The sequence below is a fragment of the Mustelus asterias genome, chromosome 7 (assembly GCF_964213995.1).
Source record: "Mustelus asterias chromosome 7, sMusAst1.hap1.1, whole genome shotgun sequence".
Taxonomy (NCBI): domain Eukaryota; kingdom Metazoa; phylum Chordata; class Chondrichthyes; order Carcharhiniformes; family Triakidae; genus Mustelus; species Mustelus asterias.
Window position 1 is genome coordinate 138,361,177 of NC_135807.1, and position 25,669 is coordinate 138,386,845.

General features: G+C 49.0%; 1 protein-coding gene across 2 annotated transcripts in view; it reads right to left on the reverse strand.

Annotated features, from left to right (window-relative positions):
* Positions 1–5,338, reverse strand: part of emc2 (ER membrane protein complex subunit 2) — a 105,974-nt gene extending 100,636 nt beyond the window's left edge. The window contains exon 1 of one of the 2 annotated variants that reach the window (XM_078216921.1): positions 5,202–5,338. In XM_078216921.1, coding sequence (XP_078073047.1) covers positions 5,202–5,241 — 40 coding nt within the window. In that variant the 5' untranslated portion in view covers positions 5,242–5,338. Of the gene's footprint in view, positions 1–3,581; positions 3,589–5,201 lie in introns of those variants that run through there. The other variant, XM_078216922.1, reaches the window with a different exon arrangement.
* Positions 5,339–25,669: the final 20,331 nt, after the last annotated feature.

The window sequence follows — 25,669 nt, forward strand, 5'->3', positions numbered from 1 at the left end:
TTCGTCAGATGGAGTGGGAATCTGCTCTCAAACAGGGCACAGAGTAACTTGATTTTGTGTCTCTGTGCACTGTTTGAGAGCAGATTTCCACTCCATCTGACGAAGGAGCAGCGCTCCAAAAGCTAATGGTATTTGCTACCAAATAAACCTGTTGGACTTTAACCTGTTGTTAAAACTCTTACTGTGTTTACCCCAGTCCAACGCCGGCATCTCCACATCATAATATTTATCCCTCAATGAACATCACAAGACCAGATTATATGGGTCATTATCACACTGCTGTTTCTGTGATCTTACTGTGCACTGATTGGCTGCCACCTTTCCTACATTACAAAAGTAACTTTACTTTAAAAGGTGCGTCACTGACTGTAAGGCACTTGGGGATATACTGCGATTGTGAAGGGTGCTGCAGAAATGCAAAACTATCCTTCACATTTCCAACAATAGCAATTTACAGAACCACAGGACATGTCAAAGCACTTTTGCCACACCTTCTAAACCAATGAGCAGATAATTTAATTCTTGCTGCTGATTGAGGGATAATTACTGGGCAGATCACCATGCGAGCTCTCGGACCTTTCTTCAGAAAGTCACGGAATCTTTTACATCCAAGAGATTTCAGGGGCATGATGCTGTTGGACTGTCATATGGGCCTATCAGATTCACCCGGTGCGGAGAGGGAGGGAGGAGGATCTCATGAACCTACTCCTGGGCCTGGCTAAACTCGCCATCGACATGTCCAGGCAGCCAGCAACCAAGAAGGTCATGTGAATCGACTGTCCGCCTCTCTACTGCAGCTATATTCACGGCCACGTGTCCCTGGAGAGGAAGTGTGCTGTGTCCCTGGAGAGGGAGCGTACCGTGTCCACAGACACCATCGAGGCCTTCCACGCTCATTGTGCACCGCAGATGCTAGAGTGTATTACTGACCCTTTTAATCACCTTTTGACTTGATGTTTCAAGTTTCTTTTCTGCTTTATGTTTGTTTCAGGCGGTTCCCTCTTTAAGAGGCTGCCCTTCTTGCTTTGTCCCTCAGTTTATACAATTTAGTTTAATTGTTAGCCAAAAGGAGGGCCCTCATTTATTAATGGTTGCCATTGCTATCATTATCTGGTCCCAGACAGTGCACAAGTTTGCTGGTCTACTCAACTCGGTTCACCCCAGGGACAGAAACTTACCCTCAGCAACGTGCTTGTTGCTTTACACACCAAGAACATTGCCCACTTTGCTACCTCTCTTCCCCTGCTACTAAAACCTTACTCTGCGCACAAGATTGCGAAGGGGCTCCTGGCTGGGAGTCCACACACAAGGCGACATAGTCTCAGGTATAGGGTCAACCAATCAGGGCAAAGATGAGAAAAGATTCTTCATTCAGAGATGAAAATCTTGGGAATTCTTTACTCCAGAGGGCTGTGGATATCCCATTCACGGGCGGCACGGTGGCACAGTGGTTAGCACTGCTGCTTCACAGCTCCAGGGTCCCGGGTTCGATTCCCGGCTCGGGTCACTGTCTGTGTGGAGTTTGCACATTCTCCTCGTGTCTGCGTGGGTTTCCTCCGGGTGCTCCGGTTTCCTCCCACAGTCCAAAGATGTGCAGGTTAGGTTGATTGGCCAGGTTAAAAATTGCCCCTTAGAGTCCTGGGATGCGTAGGTTAGAGGGATTAGTGGGTAAATATGTGGGGGTAGGGCCTGGGTGGGATTGTGGTCGGTGCAGACTCGATGGGCCGAATGGCCTCCTTCTGCACTGTAGGGTTTCTATGATTCTATGAATATATTCAAAGCTGAGATAGACAGTTTACTCGTGTCTTGGGAACTCAAAGGGATATAAGGAGCAGGAGGAAAGCGGAGTTGAGGATGATCAGCCATGATTGTATGGATTGGCAGAGTGGGCTAAAGGTCAGGTCACCCCCTACTCTTCCCCTGTCGCTCCTTGCTCCCCCACACACCTCTCTCTCTGCCTTGTCTCTCCCCTTCCACCCGTCTCTCCTCCCTCACCAGACAAAGTAGAGGAAAATGAGAGAATCTGGTGAATTGATGCAATGACAATAATCTCTCTCTCAATGTCAACAAAACAAAGGAGACAGTCATCAACTTCAGGAAGCGTAGTTGAGGACACGTCCCTGTCTACATCAACGGTGGCGAAGTGGAAATGGTCGAGAGCTTCACGTTTCTCGGTGTCCAGATCACCAACCTGTCCTGGTCCCTCCACACCAACGCTATAGCCCACCAAAACCTCTACATTCTCAGGAGACTAAGGAAATTCAGCATGTCCACTATGACTCACCAATTTTTAGAGATGCACCATAGAAAGCATTCTTCCTGGTTGTATCACAGCTTGGTATGGCTTCTGCTCTGACCAAGACCGCAAGAACCTACAAAGATTCCTGAATGAAGCCCAGTCCATCATGCAAACCAGCCACCCATCCACTGACTCTGTCTACACTTCCCACTGCCTTGGAAAAGCAGCTAGCATAATCAAGGACGCACGCACCCCAAGCATACCTTCTTCCATTGGGAAGAAGATACAAAAGTCTGATGTCACGTACTAGCCGACTCAAGAACAGCTTCTTCCCAGCTGCCATCAGACTTTTAAATGGACCTACCTTATGTTAAGCTGATCTTTCTCTACACCCTAGCTGTGGTTGTAACACTATATTCTGAACCCTCTCCCTTCCTTCTCCCCTATGTACTCTATGAACAGTATGTTTTGTCTGTGTAGTGCACAAGAAAAAATACTTTTCACTACATCCCAATATATGTGACAATAATAAATCAAATCCTCCTTTCGCCATTCCATCTCTCTCCCTCTCTCTAGGGTGTAGAGAAAAATCAGCTTAATACAAGGTAGATATATTCAAAAGTCTGACAGCAGCAGGGAAGAAGCTGTTCTTGAGTTGGTTGGTACTTGACCTCAGGCTTTTGTATCTTTTTCCCGACAGAAGGTGAGAGAATGTTTGTCTGTCTCTCCCCCTTTCTCTCTCTCTCGCCTCTGCCTCTCTCCCCTCCAGTCTTCCCCCGCAACCCACTCCGTCTGCCCACATTTCTCTACCCCCATGTCTCCCCTCACTCATTGCCCACCATGCCTCACCCACTCCCCACACCCCTCCATGTCTCCCTCCACACCACTGCTCTCCACATCTCCCCCCTCACTCTCTTCTGCCTCCCATATCTCCTTCCCCCTCCCCCATCCCTGCAGTGAGGGGCTCTTGGGCTCAGTGTGTATCACTCACCTTCTAAGCTCACTGTCTCCCTGTGTATGTTGTCTCTATCCCTCTCTCTTTCACTGTGTACGTCAGTGTGTCACTCACCCTCCCAGCTCAGTGTGCAAGTCAGTGTCTCTCTCTCACTCTCCCAGCTCACTGTCTCCCTCTCTCTCTCTTTATGGCTCTCTCTTTGTCTCAGTGTCTCTTTCTCTGTGTCATTCACCCACCCAGCTGTCGTCCTCTGGGTTTCTCTGTCTCTCTCTGTATCTCAATGTCTCTCTCTCTCTGTATGTCTGTGTGTGCATGTGTGTCTCTCTCTTCCTCTCTCTCTCTATGTCAGTGTGTGTGTCACTCTGTGTCTCAGTGTGTGTCACTCACCCTCCCAGCTCACTGTCTCTGCGGGAGTGTGTGTGTCACTCTCTGTGTCTCAGTGTGTGCCACTCACCCTCCCAGCTCACTGTCTCTGTGGGAGTGTGTGTGTCACTCACCCTCCCAGCTCACTGTCTCTGTGGGAGTGTGTGTGTCACTCTCTGTGTCTCAGTGTGTGTCACTCACCCTCCCAGCTCACTGTCTCTGTGGGAGTGTGTGTGTCACTCACCCTCCCAGCTCACTGTCTCTGTGGGAGTGTGTGTGTCACTCTCTGTGTCTCAGTGTGTGTCACTCACCCTCCCAGCTCACTGTCTCTGTGGGAGTGTGTCAGTGTGTGTGTCACTCACCCTCCCAGCTCACTGTCTCTGTGGGAGTGTGTGTGTCACTCTCTGTGTCTCAGTGTGTGCCACTCACCCTCCCAGCTCACTGTCTCTGTGGGAGTGTGAGTGTCACTCTCTGTGTCTCAGTGTGTGTCACTCACCCTCCCAGCTCACTGTCTCTGTGGGAGTGTGTGTGTCACTCTCTGTGTCTCAGTGTGTGTCACTCACCCTCCCAGCTCACTGTCTCTGTGGGAGTGTGTCAGTGTGTGTGTCACTCACCCTCCCAGCTCACTGTCTCTGTGGGAGTGTGTGTGTCACTCTCTGTGTCTCAGTGTGTGTCACTCACCCTCCCAGCTCACTGTCTCTGTGGGAGTGTGTGTGTCACTCACCCTCCCAGCTCACTGTCTCTGTGGGAGTGTGTGTATCACTCACCCTCCCAGCTCACTGTCTCTGTGGGAGTGTGTGTGTCACTCTCTGTGTCTCAGTGTGTGTCACTCACCCTCCCAGCTCACTGTCTCTGTGGGAGTGTGTGTGTCACTCTCTGTGTCTCAGTGTGTGTCACTCACCCTCCCAGCTCACTGTCTCTGTGGGAGTGTGTGTGTCACTCACCCTCCCAGCTCACTGTCTCTGTGGGAGTGTGTGTGTCACTCACCCTCCTAGCTCACTGTCTCTGTGGGAGTGTGTCAGTGTGTGTGTCACTCACCCTCCCAGCTCACTGTCTCTGTGGGGGTGTGTGTGTCACTCTCTGTGTCTCAGTGTGTGTCACTCACCCTCCCAGCTCACTGTCTCTGTGGGGGTGTGTGTGTCACTCTCTGTGTCTCAGTGTGTGTCACTCACCCTCCCAGCTCACTGTCTCTGTGGGAGTGTGAGTGTCACTCACCCTCCCAGCTCACTGTCTCTGTGTCTCAGTGTGTGTCACTCACCCTCCCAGCTCACTGTCTCTGTGGGAGTGTGTCAGTGTGTGTGTCACTCACCCTCCCAGCTCACTGTCTCTGTGGGGGTGTGTGTGTCACTCTCTGTGTCTCAGTGTGTGTCACTCACCCTCCCAGCTCACTGTCTCTGTGGGGGTGTGTGTGTCACTCTCTGTGTCTCAGTGTGTGTCACTCACCCTCCCAGCTCACTGTCTCTGTGGGGGTGTGTGTGTCACTCTCTGTGTCTCAGTGTGTGTCACTCACCCTCCCAGCTCACTGTCTCTGTGGGGGTGTGTGTGTCACTCTCTGTGTCTCAGTGTGTGTCACTCACCCTCCCAGCTCACTGTCTCTGTGGGGGTGTGTGTGTCACTCTCTGTGTCTCAGTGTGTGTCACTCACCCTCCCAGCTCACATCGAACATCTCCGCTACTGACGCCATTTTGTCTCCACGGTCACCTGACCAGTCTGCTGACGTCAGAGGTCACAGCCGATCCAATGGGAGCGTGGGCTGTGCGCATGCGCCGCCCAGGGGGCGGGTCCGTTGTGAGTGACAGGCGACCGGGCCTCGGGATTGGTGCTGAGTGACCTTCCAGTGGAACAGCACAGCTGAGCGGGCTGAATGGCCAGAGTGTGCTAGCAGCGTGGTTTCCATTCCCCTCCCAGCTGAACAAACCCCCCAGTCAGAGAGTTTGCAGCACTGAAAGAGGCCCTTCAGCCCATCATGTCCATGCCAACCACCACACGCATATTCTAATCCCATTTTCCAGCACTTGGTCCATAACCTTGTACGCTGTGGAGATTCAACAGGTCATCTAAATGGGGTGTGTGGAGTCTGCACGTTCTCCCCGTGTCTGCGTGGGTTTCCTCCGGGTGCTCCAGTTTCTTCCCACACTCCAAAGATGTTTCGGTTAGGTGCATTAGCTGTGGTGAATGTGTGCGGTTGCAGGGATTGGGTGGGGGGGAGGGCCTGGATAAGCTAATCTGTTAGTGTTGGTGCAACTCAATGGGCCGAATGGCCTTTTCTGCACTGTAGAGTTTCTATGATTTTTAAATGTTGTAATGGTTCAAGCCCCTACCATCCTTTCAGGCAATGAGTTCCAGATTCCTGCTACTCTCTGAGTGAAAATGTTTTTCCCTCAAATCCTCCTCTAAATCTCCTGCCCCTTTCTATAGAGTGTTCTGATGAAGGGTCATCCAGACTCGAAACATTGGCTCTATTCCCTTTCCACAGATGTTGTCAGACCTGCTGAGATTTTCCAGCAATTTTCTGCTTTTGTTTTTGAACTCTATTGTCATGGTTTATAATAATCTTCGAACCTTACATTTGACACGCATCAGTTTTCTCCAGTGAACAATACACTATGAAATTGTCAATCTGTATTTGGTAATATTAAGTGAAGAATTCACTCATCAATTCTCATTGCAACTTACACAACATGCAATATTAGTTTTGGTCTCACAAATAAACAACAACGTTAAACTTCACTGTGAAGTATTGGTGATATGACCAGCTATTGTAATTTTACAGTAACTTGGAAGCAGGCACAAAGATTTGCATTTCTATTGTGCCATTCACAACCTAAGGCTGTCACTCAGCACTTTGCAAACAATTAAGTACTTTTTGAAGTGTAGCCACTGTTGTAATATAGGAGAACAGCATCCAATTTGTACACAGCAAGCTCCCACAAACAGCAATGTGATAACAAGCAGATTATTTGTTTTTAGGGATCTTGACTGAGGGATAAATATTGTCCAGGTAACTGGGAGAACTCTCTGCTCTTTGTCAAGATAATGCTGTCGGATCTTTTCTGTCCATCTGAATGCAATGATGGGTCCTTGATTTCACGTCTCACCTGTCCGACAGCCACCAAAAACCATTGTCCTGGAACGCCAAATTCTCCATTCTCACTGGCAGCCTGGTGGCACGGACTAGATTGGGGAATCCTGTCCAGCATCTCCAATGGTGTAGCACTATCTCAGTACAATACTGCATTGGAATAGGAGTTCATTTTTGTGCTTGAAGGTCTGGAGTGGGACTTGAACCCACAAACGCTTAACTCAGAGGCAAAAGTGCCACCCACTGAGTTACAATGGACAAATCAAAACCTTTCTAGTTCAGCCAGCTTTGGGTAGAGAGCTGTGCATGACAGCAGGAAGTTGCACTGGTCTGAGTAATGGGGCGGCATGGTGGCACAGTGGTGAGCACTGTTGCCTCACAGCGCCAGGGATCCAGGTTCGATTCCCGGCTTGGGTCACTGTCTGTGTGGAGTCTGCACGTTGTCCCCTTGTCTGTGTGTTTCCTCCGGGTGCTCCAGTTTCCTCCCAGAGTCCAAAGATATGCAGGTTAGGTTGATTGGCTATGCTAAATTGCCCCTTAGTGTCCCAAGTTGTGTAGGTTAGGTGGATTAGTGGGGTGAATATGTGGGGTTGTGGGGATAGGGACTGGGTGGGATTGTTGTTGGCGCATGATTGATGGGCAGAATGGCCTCCTGCATTGTAGGGATTCTGTGATTCTATGAGTCTGATCTGTGCCATTGGACAACAAAATCAGTGCAGGCACAAAAGGACATGTTGATTAGTTAGTGTGATGAAAACTTCACCTGTGGGTTAACAACCTCTCCCATGCCCCCACCAGTGGCTTTAATGGTGGTGGGGGGGCAGACAGAATTCAGAGGGGATCCCAAAAATTGCTTTCACTCAAGGATGAATTTCCCATGGGATCTTCCGCTGTTGCCCACCACAGTGGACCAGGAAACTTGCTGGTGACCAGCATGAAACTGATTTGAATCCCACTGATGGGATACAGATGAATGCCCGACCAGAACCTTCCATTCCCCACCCCAGTCCAAACACATCCGGAACAGGAGTTGGGACTCACCTGAAGAATGCCCGGGCTGCCTCCGGAGTTCAGTATTGAGGCCACCTGCAACCCTGGATCCGGGAACACCATGGTGTGGGTGTGGGGAGCATCAATCACGTGGATCTTCCAGCTTTAGTATCTTTGAGGAGATCCATCTTCCAGCCTTAGAGTGTTCCTGAAGATCCATCTGCTTTCTTAAATGCTGGGTCAATGATGTTCAGTACCTTTTCAATATGGCATCTGGATATGATGGCAGGATACGCGCCATCAAGACTGCCCCACCACCGAACATGGTGCTGGACACCTGGATGCATAATTAATGAGGCCAGGGCCAGGAGATACAGTGTGGTTTCCCATCAGCCTCTGCAGCGGGAAACAATTCCTGTCCTCTGAGATGAGCGAATTTGAAAGGATCAAGGGATGTTTAAACATTCTCCGATCTTACATGTCATTTTTAAAAGATATTGCAACTAGCAAGTGATTGGTCATGTGGTGGTTCTGTGACAAGAATAGCAATCTACAAAAACACGAGGTCAAATCCTATTGTAGAATTCTGAAAGTTGCAGAGCAATTTTGGAATAATATGGGGGTTGGTCTCGCTAACAGTGATCACAAAGCTGTTGGATTGTGGTAAAAACCCAAATGGTTCATTAATGTCCCTTAGGAAATGAAGCCAGTTGCCCTGTACTGATCGGGTTTATCGAACTTACTTTCGCCCCTTAGCAGTGTAGTTGATTCTTAAATGATCTCTGAAATAGTCAGAAACTAGGGAGAAACATGGAATCGGTTATAACTACCAGACTGGTCAGTGACTCCCATATCCTGAGAATATATACAATAAATGGGTTCGATTCCCAGCTTGGGTCACTGTCTGGAGTTTGCACGTTCTCCCCATGTCTGTGTGAGTTTCCTCCGGGTACTCTGGTTTCCTCCCACAGTCCAAAGATGTGTGGGTTGGGTGGATTGGCCATGCTAAATTGCCCCTTCATGTCAGGAGGACTAGCCAGGATAAATTCCTGGGGTTATGGGGATAGGGCATGGGTGGGATTGTGGTCGGTGCAGACTCGATGGGCTGAATGGCCTCCTTCTGCACTGTAAAATTCTATGATCTGTCAAAAAGTTACCCAAACAATAAGGTAGGGAATCTAACGTTACATCGCCTATCGACAATAAAATACAAAATGACTGATTTATCTTCCAATTGTTGAATGGAGTTGTGTACCGCACAGGTTGCTACATACAAAAGAGTACAAAAATTCTAATAAAACACATGAATGTGAAATTATCATGCCCTGCCAGAGACTGAAATTAACCAACACTCCCAGTGCAGTACTGAAGGAATGCTGCAGTGTTGGAAGTGTCACCTTTCCAATAAGACATTAAACTAAGGCTCCGTCTGCCCACTCAGCCAGACGTACAAGATTCCACAGCAAAGAAGAACAGGGGAGTTCTCCACAGAGTCCTGGTCAATATTTATCTATCCATCATTCTCACTAAAAATCAGATATCTGATCATTATCACACTGCGGTTATCTGATCACATCGCTGTTTGTCGGATATTGTATAGTACTGAGAGAATATGCTTCAAAGGGTCTTTCATTGGCTGTGCTGTGCTTTGCAACCTCCAAACCACCCACCAGTCTCAAAAAGCAAGCACAAAAAAAAAGCCAAGTGTGAAATTTGCCCAGTGCGACCCTATTATTTGGAGTGGATTGAAATTTTCACAGAAGGCCAAGATTAATAGGCCGTGAAAGAAAAGACACTTTGAAAATAGCAACTACTCGAAAGGATGCTCGGTTGACATCAAAAGATACCTTCATGATTATGGAATAGGAATGTTTTGTAAAGATTTCATTTCTAACCACAGGTCAGTTAATGCTCCCAGGACATTAGGGAGTCTGGAGTTGAAGCCAAACCTCGTCTTTGAAAAAATAAAGAAAGACTTGCATTGACACAACGTCCGTCACAACCTCAGGATGTCCCACATATTTTACGGCCAAGGAGGTTCCTTTGAAGTGCAGCCACTATTGACGTGCAGGAAACACAGCAGGCAATTTACACACAGCAAGATCCCACACACAGCAATCCGATAATGGCCAGCTCATCCATGACGTTACCTGAGGTTTACACATTGGCCCTGGTACAGGGGAGAACTCTCCTGCTCTGCTTTGTGGATGTGCCGCACTGTCAGTGGGTCAGTGCTGAGGGAGTGCCGCACTGTCAGAGGGTCAGTGCTCAGGGAGTGCCGCACTGTCAGAGCGTCAGTGCTGAGGGAGTGCCGCACTGTCAGAAGGGCAGTACTGAGGGAGTGCTGCACTGTCGGGGGATCAGTACTGAGGGAGTGCTGCACTGTCGGGGGATCAGTACTGAGGGAGTGCCGCACTGTCAGAGGGTCAGTACTAAGGTTGTGCTGCACTGTCAGAGGGTCAGTGATGATGGAGTGCTGTGCTGACAGAGGGTCAGTACTGAGAGAATGCCACGCTGTCAGAGGGGCAGTACTAAGGGAGTGCCGCATTGTCAGGGGGTCAGTAGTGAGGGAGTGCCACACTGTCAGAGATTCAGTGCTGAGAGAGTGCCGCACTGTCAGAGGGTCAGTGCTGAGGGAGTGCCGCACTGTCAGAGGGTCAGTACTGAGGGAGTGCCGCACTGTCAGAGGGTCAGTACTGAGGGAGTGCCGCACTGTCAGAGGGTCAGTGCTGAGGGAGTGCCGCACTGTCATAGGATCAGTACTGAGGGAGTGCCGCACTGTCAGAGGGTCAGTACTGAGGGAGTGCCGCACTGTCAGAGGGTCAGTATTGAGGGAGGGCTGCACTGTCAGAGGCTCAGTACTGAGGGAGTGCCGCACTGTCAGAGGGTCAGTATTGAGGGAGGGCTGCACTGTCAGAGGGTCAGTACTGAGGGAGTGCCGCACTGTCAGAGGGTCAGTATTGAGGGAGGGCTGCACTGTCAGAGGGTCAGTATTGAGGGAGGGCTGCACTGTCAGAGGGTCAGTACTGAGGGAGTGCTGCACTGTCAGAGGGTCAGTATTGAGGGAGGGCTGCACTGTCAGAGGGTCAGTATTGAGGGAGGGCTGCACTGTCAGAGGGTCAGTACTGAGGGAGGGCCGCACTGTCAGAGGGTCAGTACTGAGGGAGGGCCGCACTGTCAGAGGGTCAGTACTGAGGAATATGATGGAGATATTTGATTCGGTTTTCCAGTGTTTATTTACTAATGATGCTGGATGTGAGAACGTTTGTGGACAAATGGGGGATGTGAAGCAATCGGTTATGATAATTGTGGGAATGGAATTGATTCTCAATAAGATTAATCAAAACTAAACTGAAACCAGTGGCCCATGAGGAGGAAAAACTTGGTAACCGTTGACCAATTAGTCTGTTTTGACCAATTTCTTGGAATACATAACCATTGGTAACTAACAAGGTGAATAGTGGGGAGCTTATGGATACGGTATATCTAAACTTCCAGAAGGCATTTGACAAGGTGCCACATAAAAGACTGATCATGAAGTGTGATCGCAGGGGATTGGGGGTAGAGTACTGGATTGGATTGAGAATTGGCTGACTGACAGAAAGCAGAGGGTCGGGATAAATGGGTCCTTCTCTGGCTGGCGAAATGTAACTAGCGGGGTCCGGCAGGGGTCAGTCCTCACACCTCAACAGTTTACAATCTATATAAATGATCTGCAAGCAGGGACAGAGTGCAACACAGCAAAATATGTAGATGATACTAAAATAGATGGGAAAGCAGGCAGTGAAGAGGAGATAAAGATTCTACAGACAGATATAGATAGGCTAGGAGAAAGGGGCAAAATTTAGCAAATGGAGTTTAATGTGAATAAGTGTGAGGTTGTCCATTTTGGCAGAAAAATAGAAAGGCAAATTATTACCTAAATGGAAAGCAGATTCAAAATGCATCCGGGCAGAGGGATCTTTGTTCGTGAATCACAAAAAGTCGGTCTGCAGGTGCAGCATTTAATAAAAAAGGCCAATGGGATGTTGGCATTTATTGCGAAAGGTCTGGGGTATGAAAGTAGAGAAGTGTTGTTGCAGTTGTATCGGGTGTTGGTGAGACCACATCTGGAGTATTGTGTCCAGTTTTGGTCTCCTTATTTGAGGAAGGATGTTGCAGCATTGGAGGCAGTTCAGAGGAGGTTCACCAGATTGATTCCGGGGATGAAGGGGTTGATGTATGAGGAGAGATTAAACAGTTTGGGTTTGTACTCGCTGGAGTTTAGAAGAATGAGAGGGGGTCTGATCGAGGTATATAAAATGTTAAAAGGGATTGATAAAGTAAATGTAGCCAAATGTTTCCCCTTGTGGAGCAATCCAGAACAAGAGGTCACAGGTATAGGTTGAGAGGCGGTAGATTTAAAACTGAGATGAGGAGGAACTACTTCCCGCAGAGGGTGATGAATTTGTGGAACTCGCTGCCCCATCGCGCGGTGGAGCCTGAATCATTGAATGGTTTCAAGAGGGAGATAGACCTATCCCTAATTTAACAAAGGGAAAGAGGGATGTGGGGAACAGGTGGGGAGGTGGATTTGAGACAAGGAGGAGATCAGCCATGATCTGATTGAATGGCGGAGCAGGCTCGAAGGGCTGGATTTGCCGCCTCCTGCTCCTAATTCCTAACCTATTCCTCAGGTAAAGTTTGTGAACATTTAAAAGTCAATGCATTAACCAGAAAAGGCAACATGAGGCCTTATTCTGCCTAATTCTGCTCCTATGTCTTATGGTCTTCGAGGCAGGTTACAGTCAACAAAACTTATCGAGTCTTTTGGAAAAGAGACTAATTGATTGTGTGGAAGGAATGCAGTGGATGTGGTGCATTGGGTTTGTTGGAAGGTAAAAAGAACGTAATGAAGATAGAAAGAATGTTCCCATGTGTAGATGCAGACTATTTGATGTTTGATCTAAATAAAGGGAAGAGCAGAAGTCTATTATCTGTCTGTCTGGCCATATGTGTGCTACTTAATGCCAGTGGCTGGTATAATGACAGTGCTGGCACCAGAGGAAGATCAAAGAGACACATGGAACACACACTATCAACAGGCACAATATGATTCACAGCACAGCTAAAAGCATCTTGCTCCATAGCATGGAAAAACAGAACGAATCACAGCACAGAAAGAGGCCACTCAGCTGACTGTGACCTGACTGTCCAAAGAAGAGTTATCCCAACCCATTACACTTGATCCATTGCCCCACAGGTTCCTGCATTTCAAGAGCGCTCCAAGTATTTGTTAAATGGGCGAGACTTTCTGCCTGTACCACCCTTCCAATAAGCAAATTCCAGATTCCACCCCTCCCCGGTGAAAAGAATACCTCTCAACTCCTCTCCAATCCCTCCATCAATTACTTGAAATCTAAGCCTCTGGATTACTGATCTCTCTGCTGAGGGAGGTAGACCCTTCCCATTCACTCCATCATAATTTTATACACTTGGTCAGTGACAATCCTGATCTTTACATTTCTCTCAATCATTTCCACATAAGATTAATCTCCTCTCCCACCCCATCAGCACTTCCCGCGCTCCCCTCTGATTCAGATTTCCACAGCTACAGTCAGTGACAAAAGTCTTTTCTAACCTGTGCATCTTTAGAAATGGATAGGTTTAGGTCAGGTTCAGAATTGAAAAGAAGAACAAGGTACTGTACCTGCGGTGATCTGTTTCTGTCATGCCGTCTACCATTCCTTCAAAACTATTCAATGTGCCCTCTTTCCTTCTCATGGAAACCCCTGACAAACTGCCTTCCATTCCTCCCTCACCCCCACAGCACAAACTAACAGACTTGCAGCGACAATGACCTTTGATCCCCCCAGATTGAAAGCCAGACCATCTCCAGCTTCAACAGTAACGATGGAATGCTATAAACACTCAGCAGGTCTGGCAGCATCTGTGGAGAGAGAAACAGAGTTAACGTTTCAGGTCGATGGTCTTTCTTCAGAACAGGTAAACCATAATTTGCATTTACGTATGGCCTTTAACGTAACATAGTAAAACCTCTCACCGGCATGATGGGGCTGGAACATTCCAGCCTGTGTGCAATGCAAGTGCAGAGACTAACTAGTGAAACAGACAGTTGGTAATGCATGGGAACAGTGGGATATAGTGGGTAACTGGGGTAACTCACAGTCACACAGGATTGTGTATGCAAACATGTCTTTTGTTCACTAAGAAAAAGCAGATGTTTGCTTTCTTTTAATATGTAAAGGGGAAGTTTAGGTTTTAAAAATGCAATCCTGTACTGCCTGACTAACTGGCTTGCCATAGTCATGTGACTCTGCCAGGAGGTCAGCACTCCAGGCTGCCATTTCTATCCGGTTCAATAAAGACTCTCACTGAGATAAGACACTGATGAAGACTGCTGATCTTCTCAATGAAACAGTTAATGTGGGACTAGACCACCCACAGTACAATGTAGAGAGTCACATGATGGCAAGTTGTATATATAGAGTACAGCCTGGAAGAAGTCAGCATGGAGACAGCATCCTTGGAGATGTATAGAGTTATGGGTTACCAATAAATGGTTCATGTTCAGTCATTCAAGCTTCCAGACCTCTCAGTAAAACACCAAACAGCCTTTACAACAAGCTTGCTACTGAGCATACTTGCAACGCAGTGAAGGACTTTTGATCTTTCCTCAGGTGTCCTACTTTTTAGGCAGGAACAAAGGAATGGAAGGAGGCCATTCAGCCCCTTGATCCTTGATGCACCATCAATCAAGCAAAGACTAGTTTGTATGCAAGAACAAATAGGCTTTTATTAGCAAAAGACTTGGAGCACACCCATGCCGATGAACTGGTCCAGAGACTGAGGCGGGGGTGGGGAGCAGTCACCTTTATACCTGGACTGGCGGGGGGGGGGGGGGAGTCGCGGGCAGGGCCGGCAGGGGCATGTCCAGGCGTGTCACACACACACAGGCAATAAGCTCACAGTGGTTTACCACATTCACCCCCTGTTTTTACAAAAGAGTCCGGCAGAATTACAGAATTACAAATTTACAAATTTAGTCTCTCTGGCGGCTTGATCTGCCGCTGCGACCGCCGTAGTGCCGGTTGTGGTGTCGGTTCCGGTGGCCGCAGTGTTGGTTCAGGCGCCAGGCCGTAGTCGCTCGAGTCGTCTGTCGTCCCTTCCGATTGTCGGGTGCGTGGTGGCGGCTCCTGGGGCTCAGGCGTGCTGTATACGGGGGCTAGGGGAGTGCGCTGTGGCCCTGGTGCTGTATGGACAACGTTGGGGGTTGGGGGTGTGGGGTTGTGGGTCGTACTGGTCCCTGGAGCACCTGCGGGTGCCAGGTCTCGAATAGAGACCGTGTCCTCCCGCCCGTTGGGGTACACCACATAGGTGTATTGGGGGTTGGCGTGGGTCAGCCACGACAGTAGTGAGGTCCCCGAGGAGGACTTTCTGGGGAAAACAAACATTCTTTCATGAGGGGTAGCATTGGTAGCTGTGCAAAGGAGTGATCTAATCGAGTGTAGTGCATCAGGGAGGACCTCTTGCCAGCGGGTGAGTGGAAGACCTTTAGACCTCAGAGCTAGTAAAACAGCCTTCCAGACTGTCGCGTTCTCCCTCTCTACCTGTCCGTTCCCCCTGGGGTTGTAGCTGGTGGTCCTACTCGAGGCTATGCCTTTGGAGAGCAGGTACTGTCGCAGCTCATCACTCATAAAGGAGGATCCCCGGTCGCTATGGATGTAGCTAGGGAAACCGAACAGGGTGAAGAGGCTGTGCAGGGCCCTGACGACCGTGGCCGAGGTCATATCCGGGCAGGGAATAGCGAAGGGGAAACGTGAATATTCGTCAATGACGTTGAGGAAGTATATGTTGCGGTCAGAAGACGGGAGGAGGCCTTTGAAGTTGACGCTTAGGCGTTCGAAAGGGCGGGTGGCTTTTATGAGGTGTGCTCTGTCTGGCCGATAGAAGTGCGGCTTGCACTCTGCGCAGACCTGGCAGTGTCTGGTTATAGACCTGACTTCCTCAATGGAGTAGGGCAGGTTACGGGCTTTAATGAAGTGAAAAAACCTGGTGACCCCCGGGTGGCAGAGGTCGTTGTGGAGAGTCTGCAATTGGTCTATTTGTGCGCTGGCACATATTCCCCGGGACAGGGCGTCTGGGGCTCATTGAGCTTCCCGGGCCAGTATAAGATGTCGTAATTGTACGTGGAAAGCTCGATTCTCCACCTCAATATTTTATCATATTTGATCTTGCCCCACTGCGTGTTATTAAATATGTATGCAACTGACCGTTGATCCGTGAGTAGGGTGAATCGTTTACCAGCTCAGTAGTGGCGCCAGTGCCGTACAGCTTCCACTATGGCTTGGGCCTCCTTTTCGACAGAGGAGTGTCGAATTTCAGGGCCTTGGAGGGTTCGTGAGAAGAAGGCCAGGGTCTGCCCGCCTGGTTAAGGGTGGCGGCTAGGGCGAAGTCAGACGCATCGCTCTCCACCTGGAACGGGATGGATTCGTCTACAGCGTGCATCGTGGCCTTCGCGATGTCTGCTTTGATGCGGTCGAAGGCCAGGCGGGCCTCTGCCGTCAGGGGAAAAGAGGTGGATTTGATGAGCGGACGGGCTTTATCCGCATAATTGGGGACCCACTGGGCGTAATACGAGAAGAAGCCCAGGCATCTCCTCAGTGCTTTGAGGCTGGTGGGGAGGCGGAGTTCCAGGAGGGGACGCATACAGTCGGGATCGGGACCGATGACCCCGTTTTCCACAACACAACCAAGGATGGCGAGGCGGTGTGTACGGAATACGCACTTCTCCTTATTAGAGGTCAGATTTAGGAGTGTGGCGGTGTGGAGGAATTTGTGGAGGTTGGCGTCGTGGTCCTGCTGATCATGGCCGCAGATGGTGACGTTATCCAGGTACGGGAAGGTGGCCTGCAGCCCATTCTGGTCTACCATTCAGTCCATCTCATGCTGGAAAACCGAGACCCCGTTGGTGACGCCGAAGGGGACCCGAAGGAAGTGATAGAGGCGGCCATCCGCCTCGAAGGCAGTATATTGGCGGTCCTCCGGGCGGATAGGGAGCTGGTGGTATGCAGACTTTAAGTCGATGGTGGAGAACACCCGATATTGCTCAATCTGATTAACCATGCGGGGAAGGGGGTACGCGTCCTGCTGTATGTGTCGGTTAATGGTCTGACTTTAGTCAATGACCATGCGATGTTTCTCCCCAGTCTTAACAAATACTACTTGGGCTCTCCAGGGGCTGGTACTGGCCTCGATGATCCCCTCCCCTAGGAGCCGTTGTACTTCGGACCTGATAAAAGCCCTGTCTCCAGCACTGTACCGTCTGCACTTGGTGGCGATGGGCTTGCAATCGGGGGTGAGATTTGCAAACAGTGAGGGAGGGGCGACTTTAAGGGTCGAGAGGCTGCAGGTGGTGCGTGGTGGGTGATCTAAGAACTGCTGATTGCAAACGGAGAGCGGGGGAAAAGGTCCATTATACTCCATGGTGACGCTCTTAAGGTGACTCAGGAAATCTAGCCCCAGGAGTACGGCAGCGCAGAGTTGTGGCAGCACGAGGAGCCTGAAATTTTTGTGCACTGTGCCCCGTATAGTCAGGGTCACCACGCAGTACCCGAGGACATCCACCGAGTGGGACTTTGAAGCCATCGAGATCGTTTGCTTCACTGGCAGTACTGAAAGGGCGTAGCGACTCATTGTGTTAGGGTGAATAAAGCTCTCCGTACTCCCACAATCAAATAAACAGTTTGTAGTGCAACCGTTTACCTCGATGTCCATCATGGACCTGGTGAGTTGGTGAGGCCTGGACTGGTCCAGCGTAATCAAAGCCACTGTTGGATTTTGCGACGCGGCTGACGGCATCCAAGATGGCGGCCCGCATGGCTCACACGCAGCTGATGGTGTCCAAGATGGCGGCCCGCACGGCTCACCCGCGGCTGTTGGCATCCAAGATGGCGGCCCGCATGGCCCACACGCGGCTGAAGGCGTCCAAGTTGGCAGCCCCCGCGGGTCGCACGCGGCGCTACTGGGCTTGGAGGTCGATTTCGCCCTGCATACCTTCACGTAATGGCCCTACTTTCCACACCCGGAGCAGATCGCATCCTTCGCCGGGCAGCATTGTCGGGGGTGCTTCCCCAGGCCACAGAAGTAGCACTTCGGGCCTCCGGAGACGGCCGCAGTGGCTGGGTCATTGATGGGACGTGGCATGGCGTAGGCCTGCGGCCCTCCCGAGCACAGAGGTGGCGGTGGCCGCGGTGTCCACGATGCACCCCCGTGGTTGAGGGTGTAGGGCTCGAGATTACGGAAGGCCACCTCTAACGAGTCGGCAAGCGCCACAGTCTTTTGTAGGTCCAGCCCACCCTGTTCCAGCAGTCGTTGTCGGATATAGTTTGACCTGATACCCGTGACATAGGCATCTCTGATTAAGTCCTCAGTGTTTTGGGCGGCTGTTACGGCCTTGCAGTTGCAGGCCCTGCCAAGTGCTCGCAACGCACGCAGGAATTGATCGCCCGATTCTCTTGGCTGTTGTCTGCGAGGAGCCAGAAGATGTCTGGTGTAGATTTCATTGGACTTTTTGTTGTACTGGCCTTTTAAAAGTTCGATCACATCCTTGTAAGTTTCAGCGTCTCTAATCATCGAGAATACTTGATCGCTTACCCGGGCGTGGAGCACGTGTAGCTTGTCGGTTTTGGTCCGGGCGATGGAGGAGGAGGTGAGGAAAGTTTCAAAACAGCGCAGCCAGTGATCGAAGCTGTTAGAGGCTCCTACAGCTTGAGGGTCCCGTTCTAATTTATCGGGTTTTAGTATCTGCTCCATCCCAAAACTTTTGCTAATAAAATTGATGCACCATCAATCAAGCAAAGACTAGTTTGTATGCAAGAACAAATAGGCTTTTATTAGCAAAAGACTTGGAGCGCCCCCATGCCGATGAACTGGTCCAGACTGAGGCAGGGGGTGGGGAGCAGTCACCTTTATACCTGGACCGGTGGGGGAGGAGTCCCGGGCAGGGCCGGCAGGGGCATGTCCAGACATGTCACACACACACAGGCAATAAGCTAACAGTGGTTTACCACAATCCTGTCGTGCCATTGCATTTGATCATGACTGATCTGCACCCCAACTCCATCTTTCTGCCCTTTCCTCATATCCCGCAATAGCCTTACTGAAGAATAATATCACCCTGTAAACTCGCGTTCATCCCCCCAGCTTGCAGCCCCTTGCCAGAGGAAAGTTGCAGATTTTTTTTGTGCTTGTTGTGTTTCCCTCCTGAGTGGCCCAGCTGGAATTTGAAGACAATGCTCTCTAATTCTCGATTTCTGTGGAACAGGAGGCAGGAAGGTCAGGATACAAGGCTTGGGTGGAGATTGAAAAGTGGAAGATGTCATCACCAGTAGCTGACTTTTGTCTGGCAGAGGAATGTAAGGCAGGCAGTCACAGCTTTGCTGCAAATCTAACACCCGACTAATCGTTCCACTGAATTTGATGCAGAGGAACGTCAGACGAGGTTTATCCCAGGCTGATCCTCCGATGCTCATTATCATGGAAGCATGGAATCTCACACCACAGGAGGCCATCCGGCCCATCATATCTGTGCTGGCTCTTTGAAAGCTATCCAATTATTCCCGCTCCCCCTTGCTCTTTCCCACAGCCCTGCACATTTGTCCCCTTTCAAGTATTTATCCAAATTCAATTCAAACTAGTCATTTTGCTGCATGTAGTCAGGAAACGATGGAACAAGCTCCTTACACATTCCATCGTCCAAACACACTGGCACATTGTATTTAAGATGTTACACATGTGTATCGGGAGCTCCCAACCCACTTCAGTTCCTTCAAATAAACTGGATTTGCCAAGTGGTCAAAGGTTTCTAATTAACTCACCAATTAATATTCACAGCTTAAAACAAACCACCTTTGATCTAGTTTAGAAGGGTTTATAGTTATATATCTGAAAAATGTCAAGGAAAGAAGGTTCATTATTTCTGAAAACCACAGTGGAACATCTGGAAGCGTGGATCTAACTGCTTCATGTGTCATAGGTAAAGGATTTAACCAATTGAAAGACCTCAGCTCGAGGCTTTCGTTACCCAAGATTCAGTGAAGGAAGCAAAGGGCAGACATGCAATTCTATAGCACCTTTCCAGCCATAGGGGAGGTGATGGCCTTGTGGTATTATCGCTAGACTATTAATCTAGAAACTCAGCTAATGTTCTGGGGACCCGGGTTCGAGTCCCGTCACCGCAGATGGTGGAATTTGAATTCAATAAAAAAGTAATAATAATAAATAATTAAAAGTCTCCCGATGACCATGAAACCATTGTCGATTGTTGGAAAAACCCACCTGGTTCACTAATGCCCTTTAGGGAAGGAAATCTGCCCTCCTTACCCGGTCTGGCCTACATGTGACTAGATACACAGCAATGTGGTTGACTCTCAAATATCCTTGAGCAACGAGCGATGGGCAATAACTGCTGGCCAGCCAGCGACGCCCACGAATGAATAAAAATACCTCAGATGTCTCAAAGCACTTTGCAGCAATTGAAGTACTCCTGAAATGTTTTCACTGCAGCCAATCTGCACACAGCAAGCTCCCACAAAGAGCAATGTGATACTGTCCGGTTAATTTGCTTTAGCAATGTTGTGACAAAAATTGATCAGGACACAGTGGGGAACTATTCTGCTCTTCTTCAAAATAACAGCTGTGGCATCTCGTGCATCCATCTGAGAGGGCAAATGGGGGCCTCAGTTGAACATCTCATGTGTTGGACAGCCTTGCAGCACTCTCTCAGGGCAGCACTGAGAGTGTCAGCCTGGATAATGGGCTCTAAGACATGAGGCAAGATTTTATGGCGAGGGAGACCAGTAAATCCCGCCCGAGGTCAATGGACACTTCCATTGCCGGCCCCTTGCCCGCCCCTTGCCCGCCCCTTGCCCGCCCCTTGCCCGCCCCTTGCCCGCTCCAATTCCTGTGGTGGGCAGGGCGGTAGAATTCCGGCAAAAGTATCTTCAAGTTGTAACAAAATAGTTCATTTAAATCACGAGGAAGGGGAACAATAGATACCAGGGTGAAGAAGCTTCTAACAAGCCCAAAACTGGTTTAAGTATCTGCCCCAAGCCTGCACCAGAGATCGGGAGAAAGTCTCGACTCACCAAATGATGAATCATTCATGCTCCACTTGCAGAGATTGCCTGTGGTTGATATGGCCTGCCTGCGTACTGTTGATCCAGCTCACAGTTTAGTCAGGGTGTAGAATATTTAAAGATTTGTATCTTATAATTTGAACTATGTGGAGAATTCTCTCTGGGTGATTCTACTCGATAGGAAATGAGTTGAATGAGCCACCCCCTCCTCACATCCATTCGTCACACTGAACAAGTCAATGTGTACCTCAGAGCGGTTGGACAATTCCCCCATTGCACTGCATTATTGTCTTGTTGACAACAGGTGAAACTGGTTGATTTATGTTCCGCTGATGTGTATAATTACCTGATGCTATAACAAGGAAGAGGCCATTCAGCCCTTTGAGCCTGTTCCACCATTCAATTAACTGGCAGTAGACCAGTGTCTTGACTCCATCTATCCACCTTCGTTCTGGGGCGGCACGGCGGCACAGTGGTTAGCACTGCTGCCTCACAGCGTCAGGGACCCGGGTTCAATTCCAGCCTCGGGTCACTGTCTGTGTGGAGTCTGCATGTTCTCCGGTTTCCTCTCACAGTCTGAAAGACGTGCTGGTTAGGGTGCATTGGCCATGCTAAATTCTCCCTCAGTGTACTCGAACAGGTGCTGGAGTGTGACGACTAGGGGATTTCCACAGTAACTTCATTGCAGTGTTAACATAAGCCTACTTGTGACACTAATAAATAAACTTTAAACTTAAACCTTTCACTCCCCTATCCAAGAGAAATCCACCAATCTCAGTTTTTGAATTTTTCATTGGTCTCTTCAGCTTTCTGGGGGGAGAGTTCCAGTTTTCCACTGCCCTCTGTGTGATGAAATGCTTCCTGACATCACCTTGAACAGCCTGGCTCAAAGTGTTAGGTGAGGGTGCTGCAATTGCCCAGATTTCATGTGTGTAACAATGGGGAACATGCCACTCAGCTGTAATGGCAGCTGTGTGGAGACAGGGCTGCAATGTGGGAGCAGCTGTCTGTATTCCCTGATCAAAGAGCAGAAAAAAGCATGCAGCTTTAGAACTATTCTCCTAGTGGGGAGGCACGGTGGCACAGTGGTTAGCACTGCTGCCTCACACCACCAGGGACCTGGGTTTGATTCCCGGCTTGAGTCACTGTCTGTGTGGAGTTTTCACATTCTCCCTGTGTCTGCGTGGGTTTCCTCCCACACTCCAAAGGTATGCAGGTTATGTTGATTGGCCACGCTAAATTGCACTTTAGTGTCCCGGAATGCGTAGGTTAGATGGATTAGCAGGGTAAATATGTGGGGTTACGAGGATAGGGCCTGGGAGGGATTGTTGTCAGTGCAGACTTGATGGGCTGAATGGCCTCCATTGCACTGTCGGGATTCTCTGATTCCAAATCAGTTCAACCCATTCCAAACTCAATTTCAGTTTAGAACACCCAACAAACCACATCAGGCGGAGTAATGGTCATGTGCCATCACTGAGGGTGTGGCCAAGCTGGTCCTCTGACATAACGAGCGTGATCTTACCTTCCATTCACGCCGCGCTCCCACTGCCACATTCCCACGGCCAGCCAAATCTCCGCTCACTATGGCGGGATGGGAAATCCCACCGACGTGAATGATGGCAAGATTCCGGCCAGCATCTTCTAGTGTGGTCAACATGTTTCAAATAGAAATAATCCCAAAGTGTGTCTCCCCTGAGCACCCCAAATGTGGGACTTATCCGGAGAGACTGAAGAAGACGGGGTTGTTCTCCTTGGAGCAGAGAAGGTGAAATGGAGGTGTTCAAAATTATGAAGGGTTCATAAGAACATAAGAACTAGGAGCAGGAGTAGGCCATCTGGCCCCTCGAGCCTACTCCGCCATTCAATAAGATCATGGCTGATCTTTTTGTGGACTCAGCTCCACTTACCCGCCCACTCACCATAACCCTTAATTCCTTTACTGTTCAAAAAGTTATCTACCCTTGCCTTAAAAACATTCAATGAGGTAGCCTCAACTGCTTCACTGGGCGGGGAATTCCACAGATTCACAACCCTTTGGATGAAGAAGTTCCTCCTCAACTCAGTCCTAAATCTGCTCCCCCTTATTTTAAGGCTATGTCCCCTAGTTCTAACTTCACCCGCCAGTTCTGATAGAGTAAGATAACATGTTTCCACTGACAGTGGGGTCGGTAACCAGAGGGGAACAGGTTTAGTATCGTTGACAAAAGAACCAGAGGGGAAGGGGAAGAGAATATCTTCTTTTAGGAAGCGAGTTGTTGTGATCTGGAAGGCACTTCGTGAAATAGCTGTGGAAGCAGACTCACCAGGAACTTTCCAAGGGGAATTGGAGAAATATTTGTAAAGGAGAAATGTTTCAGTTCAATGGTGAAGGAGTCGAGAGTGGAACTAATTGGGCAGCTTTTCCAAAGAGCTGGCACTGACACGATGGGCTGAATGGCCTCTTTCTGTACTGGAACATTTTATGAGTTGATTGAAGATCAGTATCAGTGATTTAGATCAGATAAAATTCTTTGAAAATATGCCTTGGAAATGTTTGGGGGAAAAATATCAGTTGTCTTTGAAGCTAGCAGTAAAATAACCAGATAAATTTTAATAGACTATTTACATTCCAGTTACTTCAATTGCACCATCAAGAGCTTTCTACAACCGAACCCAATAATGACAGAGTAAAACTTGGATTCATGCAGAATGGATTTAAATACACTGTGTTTTCAAAAACCCTTCATCTGTGAATTAAAGGACAGAGGAATTAGCTTTTAATATGGTCAGGGCAAAGTATGGGAGCCCGGAGGAAGACTGAAATGATGTTTTACAGCATAAGAGATGAGCAAAGGAGAGTAAAGGCAACTGATGAAAAGATTGAGCATTCCAAAGTGGTAAGAAATGAGCTGATTTGTTTGAGGCCTCTCTCTCCATATTGATTTCTTCATCAATAAACACAATAAATTCAGCAATTTGATTCGGCTGAAAAGGCAAGGGAAATACTTACATGTCTCAAAATCAGAATCGAATCCAAAGATCTTTCCATGGAATAATGGGTAAAGTGCGTTGCCCATCAACAGTCTCACATTGTCAGGAACAGACTTGGCACTAAAACAAAGCAGCTTCGTCAAAAAAACCCATGCCTCATTTAATAAACAGCTCAGTGAGGTCATTCCCCACCTGCGAAATCACCACTCGATGGACTTTTACCAGAAATGGGAAGATAAGCCGCTGTCTGAGGCTCATTCAGACTATTCACAACTTGATGTCCTGTTTGACCCCCCAGCTGAGCTTCTGACTCCATCATTCCCCTCACCAAAAGCCCCTTCTTCTACCTCCGTAATACTTGCAGTGATAATACAACCCTGGGAGATCGTGCAATTACCCCTCTGGTGCCTGATTTATAAAGTGTATACATTAACACATAAAACCAGATCGTGCTGAAACAATCTAACTTGCTGTTACTTCATCTCTCTGGAGGCTTCTCTCTCCAGTCATTGTTGGGTTTCAGGTTGCCTACTTTACTCAGAAACATAGAATCCCTACAGTGAAGAAGGAGGCCTTTAGCCCATTGAGTCTGCACCAACTCTCCAAAATAGTATCTTACCCAGGCCCACCCCTACTCTATCCCCGTAACCCCACACATGTAGCATGGCCAATCCAACTTACTTGCACATCTTTGGACAGTAAGGGACAATTTAGCATGGCCAATCAACCCAACCTACACATCTTTGGACTGTGGGAGAAACCGGAGCACCCGGAGAAAACCCACGCAGACACGGGGAGAACATGCAAACTCCACACAGACAGTGACCCGAAGCGGAAATCGAACCCGGGTCCCTGTGAGGCAGCAGTGCTGACCACTGTGTTACCGTGCCGCCCATGGATGTATTCCTGGGGTTATCATGTGACTTCTTGCCTCCTCCAATCTCTCTCTCAATCAAATAGCCTTTCCCCCTCCCCCTCCCACACCTGCCAATATTTTTATAATCAATAAACAGAAGTGTTCAAAGAAAATTAAAACATTTCATGGCCTCTGCAAAATTTTTCTGCTGCCGGCTGAGTCCTGGGAGATTAATCTTCCATTTCTCAGAGATTCCAGGACAATCCTGGAGGGTTGTCAACCTCCATGTGACTGGTGGAATCCCCGGTGACTGGGAACATGAAGACACGAGGAAGATACGAGAGAGAGAGAGAGAGGAATGGGTCAGTGTGCAAGAGAGAGCAAGAAATGGGTGAGTGTGCAAAAGAGAGAGGAAAGGGTGAGTGTATGAGTGTGCAAGAGAGAGGGGAAAGGGTGAGTGTGTAAGAGAGAGTGAAAGGAAAGGTGTGTGCGAGAGTGCAAGAGAGAGAGGAAAGGGTGAGTGTGCAAGAGAGAGAGCAAGAAAAGGGTGAGCGTGCAAAAGTGAAAGGGGAGGGTGAGTGTGCAAGAGAGAGAGGGGGGAAAGGGTGAGTGTGCAAGAGAGAGAGAGGAAATGGTGTGTGTGTGTGAGTGTGCAAGAGAGAAAGGAAAGGGTGCGTGTGTGAGTGTGCAAGAGAGAGAGGGGGGAAAGGGTGGGTGTGCAAGAGAGAGAGAGGGAGAGGAAAGGATATGTGTGTGAGTGTGCAAGAGAGAGATAGAGGGGAAAGAGTGAGTGTGCAAGAGAGAGAGAGAGGAAAGGGTGAGTGTGCAAGAGAGAGAGGAAAAGGTGAGTGTGCAAGAGAGAGAGGGAGTGAGAGAGAGTGTTGAGGGAGGAGAGAATGGGTGCACTGTGCTGTGCGGCAGTGAGAGAGAAGCATTGATATGGGGGTTGATGAGATTCCGTCACTACACTTAGAGCAACAGATGTGCATTGTGCGAGTTCCATCTCCCTGAACGCCCCATTGAACTGCTTGACTTTTAATCTTCAAACCTGCAATGGGCCTCCAAGTGACGA